This window comes from Cariama cristata, unplaced genomic scaffold, assembly GCF_000690535.1.
Source record: "Cariama cristata isolate BGI_N322 unplaced genomic scaffold, ASM69053v1 scaffold13442, whole genome shotgun sequence".
Lineage (NCBI taxonomy): Eukaryota > Metazoa > Chordata > Aves > Cariamiformes > Cariamidae > Cariama > Cariama cristata.
The window spans coordinates 45334-53646 of record NW_009602219.1 but is presented as its reverse complement, the minus strand read 5'-3'; the positions used below and the strand labels follow the sequence as shown (position 1 = coordinate 53646).

The 8313-nt window shown below is 37.4% G+C and overlaps 1 protein-coding gene across 1 annotated transcript in view; it reads right to left on the bottom strand.

The window, feature by feature from the left end:
* The window catches only part of STARD9 (StAR-related lipid transfer (START) domain containing 9), a 59855-nt gene that overhangs the window by 29106 nt on the left and 22436 nt on the right, over positions 1 to 8313 (bottom strand). The window contains exons 16-19 of the mRNA XM_009694667.1: positions 7922 to 8059; positions 6925 to 7007; positions 5802 to 5905; positions 3542 to 3589 (exon numbers count right to left, since the gene is read on the bottom strand). Coding sequence (XP_009692969.1) covers positions 3542 to 3589; positions 5802 to 5905; positions 6925 to 7007; positions 7922 to 8059 — 373 coding nt within the window. The remainder of the gene's footprint in view (positions 1 to 3541; positions 3590 to 5801; positions 5906 to 6924; positions 7008 to 7921; positions 8060 to 8313) is intronic.

Genomic DNA, 8313 nt, shown 5'->3' with positions numbered 1-8313 from the left:
AACCCAAGAACATGCAGTAAGAATGTTCCCTTTCTACCTTTGAACATGCTATGTCATGTCAATACACTCCTGCTGGTTCGTGGAAATAACATGACAAACTAAACTAAAAAATGAGGTGACAATGGCCAAGAAAATAAATTCACACACACTTCATAGCTAAATCACCTAATAGACAATTTAAAGAACAATCAGTTTGTTTAATACATGCTTGAATGATCAAACTAAAACCAAATATCAATCCAGTTAACATCATAATTTAGTCATATTCTGTAATAAGTATATGAGATCACTCATTTCTTTCACCTAAAACGTCTTAAATCAGACGTACTGTTAAATTTAGACTTGAAATACAAGAATACTATGAGATACAGGAGTCAAGCACAGACCAGTTTCTGCCATTGCTTGTATTTCTGCCTTCCCACATAAGCAATCTACACTTGGTATAGTTCCAGCAGGAAATAATATAACCTCAGGACAAACGTAAGGCAAACAGCTTAATTTCTGTAAGTATCAAGATATACATAAAACCTTGTTTTCACGGGACCAGCATACTCTGGCATACAACACATTAAAAAAAAGCAATCCTGCATAAAATTTGACAAAAGCATGCAGATTTCTAGGTGTACCAAATGCAACAAGAAGTGTCAACAGTTACCTCTCCTCCAAGTAAACATTTAAAAAAAGCAAGTAAAATTACAACAACAGAAAGATACCAACCTTAAACTAAAGATAATCACAAATTACTGAGAAAATTTTCATATTATACCAATGCTGCCGAATTGTTTTACATCTCATTTTTCTCTCCGCAAAGTTTGCATGACGCATGCTAAACGAACCATCTGTAAATCCACGTTTTTTTCCAGCCTGTTTTGTCGTCAGCTCTCCGGGATCCTATTGTGCAATTCTCCTCCCCTCTTCCCCGAACACTTCTACTGCTGATGCAGAGGCTGGCGGCTGCTACAGCATAATGCAGTTTTCAGTAACTATGGCAGCAATAGCTCTCTGGTGAGGCGGAATGCCTTCTGCAACAAAATCTTAAGGCTCAAACAGAGAAACTCAAGTGAAAATAATCAGTGTTGCTAAAAGCTGACACTTGCCAATTTTCCCAAAGAAAACATCAGTCAAGTTAGCACCCCCATCCTTCTGCCTGCCTAATGTCCAAGTCCCATTTTTCTTTTACAAATGATTTCTTCCAGAGGAAGAAGAGTTAATAATAAAGCAGAAAAAAAGATGTTGGCAAGGCATTTTGGATCCTTGCAAATCCCAGCACTGTGAGTAATCACAAGTCAGGGTTACAAGCCTATCCACTGAGAGACATCCGCGCCCGCTCCATCCTCCCCCTCCACCCATGTCCTACGCGGGGCCCTTCCCGCAGGGCCCCAGAGCATCAGACAGCAGCAGGCACCACGCAGCTGCACGGGATCCTACATCCGCTTCTGCCTAGCAGAGAGGCCCAAACCTCTCCCTTTTCCTCTCTAAAGGAAAGGGAAGAGTGATGAAGGAGGTACAAAGACCTTGTATTATCAACTCCTCTAGCCTCCTGAAGCAGTGCCACTCACAATTCAGAGCAAAAGTTGGTGGGGTGGCAGGCAGGAGGTGGGAGCCAGAAATCAGTCAAAACTGCCAGCAGAGTTTGAAACCCTTAGAAATAAGGGATCTTTGGAAAGGTACACATAGAGTAATCCCCTGCACAGAAGCTACCATCAGGTGAAGTATTATTTGGACTTCTGATTAGCTGGTTTGCTTACAGAAAAAGCACACCTGTGCATTTTTTTGTTGTGTGGGGTTTTTTTTTTTTCAGCCTTTCCATGCAAAACCTCATTTTGTTCTCTGCCTAAGCCCCCAAAACAACAGTAAGACAACAATTTATTTAAGGCAACCCTTTAAATACACTTCTAAAACAGACCTTTTTGGCAAGGAGTCACAGGCACAAGACACAGCCACACGCTCCAGTAAAGGTCACCGCTGCTTTGCTAAATTCCAGTTCAGCTGGAACTATAATCTATCACAGGTTTTCCTCTTATGATTTCAGTTATATATAGAATCAGTTAGTTCCCCTCCTAACCCACTATACATGATTCTGCTGTAAGTTGCAGAGTTGCTGTAATTGCATTTCTCTGTGAAATGAAATATTTGCGGGATCTTTTTAGAGATGCAAAAGATTTCTTTTAACTTGTATTTGTAGAGAACTTTGAAATTCTCAAATGAAAGTTGTTAGTAAGAACTCAGAGAATTATTTTTACAAATATTAGTTGGACATGTTAACTGTACCACATTAGAATAATAACTGTATTGTGTTCTCCAGCATCAGATGCCATATCAACGGTCACCATTTCCTTTCCAGATCAGCGGAATTTCACATGTTCTTATAAGATTTTTTTTTTTTCCAGTTTAATTGGTATTTTCAAAGAAAGAGAGCTTAAACATATTCCATGCAGCTAAAATTAATTCAGTGTACTGTTATAGACTGGACTCTAAAGGAACAACTCCTGCTTTTTTTTCAAACCAGCAAGAGAATAAAATCAGGGTTTATATTTATATGCCTTTAATGTATTAAAGCAATGACAGGACCAAGAATTTCATTATCTACTTATTTGTGGCGATGCTATCACATGATGACTGATGCCAGTCACAAGCCTTCTGTGTGTTTGCTGACTGAGAACAAACATCAGAAGTTTGAAGTCCTGCGGCTCTTCTGAGTAGGGTGTACAAGTAAGCAGCCAAGTAAGAGTACAATGAATCACAACCCTTTTCAAGGAAGGTTTTGTGCCTGAAGTTTTAATATTTGGGTGCAATGGTAGATACCCATTTTCTTTCTCATTTCTCAAAAATACTTGAACATATAATTAGAGGTTGAACTGGTAATTCAACCCATGAAAAGCAGATGAGAAAAATGTCATCATACTGACAGCATGGGAGATAAGACTGTAAGTAATCATTACCATAATATATATGTTCTGAAACAAAAAATCCAGAAGAAAGCAAGGCACCATCAGTTCCTGATTAAAAAGTACTTAAATCCATGGAAGTCCAACAATTTCTGAATGATTTGTGTGTGCAGCTGCTGTGCTTCTTTGCATGAATGAACCATGTTCTATGCTAGGACTTCTTTATTGGACTCTTCCATAAAGCCATCTTCTTCTCATCAGAAGAGAATCCAGTTTGTCCCAAGAGTTTTCAACATACTAATGAGTATTCATAGTACCCACTACTGACATCAAATTTAATATATTTTAGAGATTCTTATATATTGTAGCTTCAGCATAAACCCACTCTAGTCATGGCTTTAAAATACAGATTACACATGCAACAAAGGTGCAAACCATTTGCACAAAATCAAGTATGAAGAAAGAACAGGGTTGCAGAGACTTGCCTATAACTCAGCTAAATGAACAGATCCTTGTTTCAATATGATAAAATCAAAATAAAGTTTGAAGCCTAGTTTGCATCTCTTCTGGAAGAAATCAGCATAGCGCAGGAGAAAGACCAAGTTAGAGGGGCCAAAAAATTCAGCATGATATAGACACATTAATATTCTTACCTTAGCTCAGGAGAACATTTGTTTTCTTTACAGTTTCTACATTTTTGACTGTAAAAATAAAAACAGGAAATTATAAAGATGTGCAAAAAGAAGGCAAGAAAACTTCACTGAAGCCTATTATATACAGACATGTTACTGTAATTTGCGGTACCGGAAGACTCTAAGATGCAGATTGCTAGCGGCTGGGAGAGCATCAAGAACTATCAAGCGGGGGGGAGGAGAGGGAGAGAGAGAGACAGACACCCACACATAGCTTGCCCTGTTCTTATATTTTCCTCTGAGCACCTCTTTCTGACAGAGACAAGACCCTGCACTAGGTGGACTTTTTACTGATGAGCAAATAAGCACCCCCTGTAGTCCACTGAGTCCTGTATTACTGTTTGCAAAGTACCTCAGACAAACCTTTTAGTACTTGACATTGACTTTTCTTCATGAAAGTGGGACATTTGAGAGACCACATATATCTCATTTTATTCTCATATTATAGATCTTAGGCTAGATGTCTCAATCATAACCCCCCCCACTTGTCTGGACAGAAACACAGGCTGACTGGTTACTGTAAAGGAAGGCTGAGTGGACCAATTCAGTTTACCTTTGCTAAAAAACTATTCAAGAGTGAAAAAAAGGCTACTGGATTACATAAGGCGAAAGACAACTAATATTAGACATAGTTTATAGCTTATTCCTGTAAGAGATGGACATTCATAAAAATCAAGTGAATGCAATACTATAATGCTTTTCATTTTCACTGAAGTAACCATTTGAAACACTTTAGGTAACTATGAGGCTAATGTTAAGCAATATAATATGCATAGTCCCTTCCAAGTGATTAAAAAATGGATCAACACAAACAAATTTGCTATCTGAACGTGTTTGGGGAAAAAAAAAAAAAAATCAATCAGAAACGTTCTTCAGTTTTGTCACGTTAAAAAGGGGAAAACCAAGTGCAAATCTGTGCTAAACTGTTCACAATGCTTCAGGATTTCTACAGTTTTTTCTAGGACCATCAACAAATTTCTGTGACAAAAGCTCGACCTCTGCTGTTTATGTCCATGTAAAGAGCAACTTGGTATCCACTTCTGAAGGTCATTAGACAAACTCTTATTTTTATATTCTTTGTAATTTTTACAAAGAAAATAACAGCAGTGGTGTGTAAAATGTACCTCAGTAAAGAAACTAAATGAAATACCATTTTGTATAGAAAGGTAACACTGCAGCAAATGAAAAGCAAATGCAGAGATTAGGTACATTAAAGAGAACACATAGAAACACACTATTGAATGCAGAAAGCAAGCCACCTGACTAGAAGTATGAAAAGGTGTTCAAAAGAGAGATAACAGTTTATGCTCATAAAGATGAGATACTTCCTCTAGAAAGAGATAAAATATTCCCAGTATGTTACCACACCAAAACACTAGGAAGAAGCAGAACTATCAACAGATGTGAATGAGAAGATGGCTGTTTCTTGCCTTTAACAGATCAATTGAATGTGCCAGGCTGAGCAGACTTAAAAAAGAAAAAGAACTCAATTACATTTAATTCCTTGATGTTCTGTTTTCAATGTTATGAACTGAAACACAGGAGATACCTTAATTCATTTTCCTGATACATATTAATCACTGTTTTCATCACACCAATCCTTTCCCTTTCAGAAAAGCTCTGCCATGAAAAGCATACACTAGACACTCTGGGTATGAGCAGCTCTTCAACATTTCGGAAGCAGTCTATACCTTATTTACTGCTCAGATTTATAAAAAGAGTCACAATAGTTTTCTGAGATGAAGGGCTCAATGAGGACTTCAACTAAAGGGAATTTATGAAGAAACAAACCTTCTGATTTCCACAACAAATTAGCAGGGAAACTGAATTGGTAATGATTACCTTAGCTAAATCATATCTCAAAAAGTCCATTCTGTGCACTGAAGTAAGAATATTGTAAAAATTATAGGTTAGAACGTAAATCAAAATGGCTTTAATGCAGATGTGCAAATGAACTGAATTACGGCTGTCTGACAGTCTCATCTGAGGCATTTTCTTGCTAGTGCATCAATAAATTATTTTTCAGGTTTGTTGCTTGGATATCATAACACTCTGTATTAGTCCGCTGGCCAATGCATTTTCTCGGACACTTCTATTTGATCACTTGAAAACATGATGGGACTTATTCTATATATAACTTAGTTTTGTCTGAACAAAGTCCCGGTTCTGGACATCATCCCACATGAGACATAGTTTGTTTGGCTGGGTTTTTTTAACTTACTTGTCAAGAGAAGAAAGGATATAGTGAGGAGGATGGGTGCAACTTCCATCCAAGTTCAGCCAGTCCAAAGCTCCACAACTCAGAATGGGTGGAGTTTCATTAATCTACAAAACACACAGCATGAGAACAGGAAGAAAAAATATCACAGCAACCCAGGAACTTCCAAGTCATCGTTGCTAACTACGTGCAATACTGCATAATACCTCCCATGTGAGTTTATAATCTCACCTCACTTCTGCTTAGTCTCTATTAATTTGCAAAATCGCTAATCATTTGTTATTGAGTACACCTCTTCTTGTAGCTCTGTTTTAATGTACTGCATGATTCATTAATCAAGAAATTAAGAATGAAAATAAATGGAAGTTAAGCCCCTTATCTCAACTACAGAAGTGAGTACAAAAGGACAGTTGAGCAGAAAGCATAAAACATTACTATATGAAAATCCATTTTAAAAGGTAGATTCTTGCCAATATCAGTTGGTAATATGGTTATGTCCTAAACTAGCAAATTTACATTCTTTAAGTTAGGTTTTTTAGTTATATATGCCAGTCATTTTAAGAATTATCTAATTCTTTTGAAACATTGTTGAACTAGCTGACCAAATAATACCTTGCAGTAGTTAGTTCCCAAGATTAACATACCAAGAAATATTTTATCTATTTCTGATGTATGTAACAATTAAATGCTTTCAGAGTCAACAATACCCAAAGACTTAATCCCAAAGATTTTCCATTTCTTCTAGTATACCTCATTCGGGATGGTGAAATGACCAAGAAAGAAGATAATTCAGAAAATTATCTAATGTGGAAAGATTCTTAACTGGTCTTTTCACTGCGGCATTCTGCCTTTCTGTTTCAATCCTACCGTAGTCATGACTAGAAATAGGAAACACTAAATTATTCAAGGGATCTGCATCATCTTTTGCTAAGCACATCTGAAAGAAGCGCCTGTGTCCTCCCACAAAATGTTTAGTATCATTACAGACCATTAGATGGAGGAAATTAAGTAAGTGAATACAACGATGAGAACAAATATTATCTATATCAGGCTTGCTTTTAAGAGGGAAAATAATTAGGAAAATCAATGAAGAATTAGGAGAGAAAAATACAGTTTTAGAACTTACTGATCTTCTTTGTCTTAAGATAGCAGCTTCTGCTGGGTGATTGAATCTAAACTTATGAGACTTGCCAAGGACAACAAGGGCTCCTGTGAAAAAAAAATTAAATAGAATTCTATAAAGACATAACTCATCAAACAGTTGGTCCCTAGAACGTTAGTAGTTTCTTACCTCTAGTATACACACTACAGCATATACAAACTACTGCAGAATGGTATATTAAAAAAAAATAATTCTGATCAACAGCTTTCTGATAGTCACAGAGCAGAGAACTATTTTTAAAATTTGCCGCTATGGAACGGCAGACTTGTCACTCTGTAATGACAGCATCCAAACAAACTAATCTTGGAGATCTCTGCAAACTCAACATAACATTAAATTCCCTGTTCATATTAAAAACCAGCATGACTTTGTATCAAAAACATAACCAACCCACTGCTAGAAACTCGTTTTTATACTGTCTTTTTAAGAATCCAGATCACCACAAGTTCCCAGAAACCGGGTTGTTTTTTTAATTTTAAACAACCTGAAAATATAGGAGCCTGATCCATTTCATCTGAGCTCATTCACCATAGCCTATGACTCAGTGGCTAGTACCCTCGATCTAAACGCACTGTGAAAAAGTTGAAAATCATTTCAACCATATTACATAATTGCTAAAAAACCCTGCCAGTGGTCAGCTGGCTTAGAGCCAGTCTCCACTACTTTCCACAACAGTGCCTCTGACTACAGGTCTTCCCTTTGCAGAAGGCTACAGACTACTGCTGCCAAAAGGGGTCTTAATATTGTCACCTAATGTCTTCATTTTACTTTCTGTGGGGTACTTAATTTATTTGTCCCAGTCTGGAAGCTCTAGCCATTGATCAAACCTTGTGGTGCTAGGCAGCAGTAGGAGACTGAAAGATGTTTTTCTTAGATCTGCATGAGTTCCATAAATCCTCGCCTCTAAACTCCAGACTCCAGTCAATTATAACGCAGCGTTCACAGAAAAAGCAAACCTTACCTTGGGACAGACGACATGGTCCAGTGACTTCACATCCATTCACAGTGCAGTGTGCACCCTGCACTGGTCGCAGTGTCACAATCCCACAACTGTTGTCTATCATACAATGATCCCTTTCAATCCACCGTCCCTGCAAAACTACATTGTATAGATTTGTTTTATCTCACCTGTTGAAGAGGCTGGGTTTGCACTATTTTCCTCAGAATGAGGTACCACGCACTGCTTGACACTATGACTGCATACTGCATACCTCAGAACTGTGTCATGTGCAGAACAAGGAGATTAATTTGTCATCTTTGATTGCTTGCCAAGTACTCAATCACAGAAAAAACTTACTTGATTGAAAATAGTGAGATCACTCTTTTAAAGTATTTCTGGTTCTAGAAGACTAT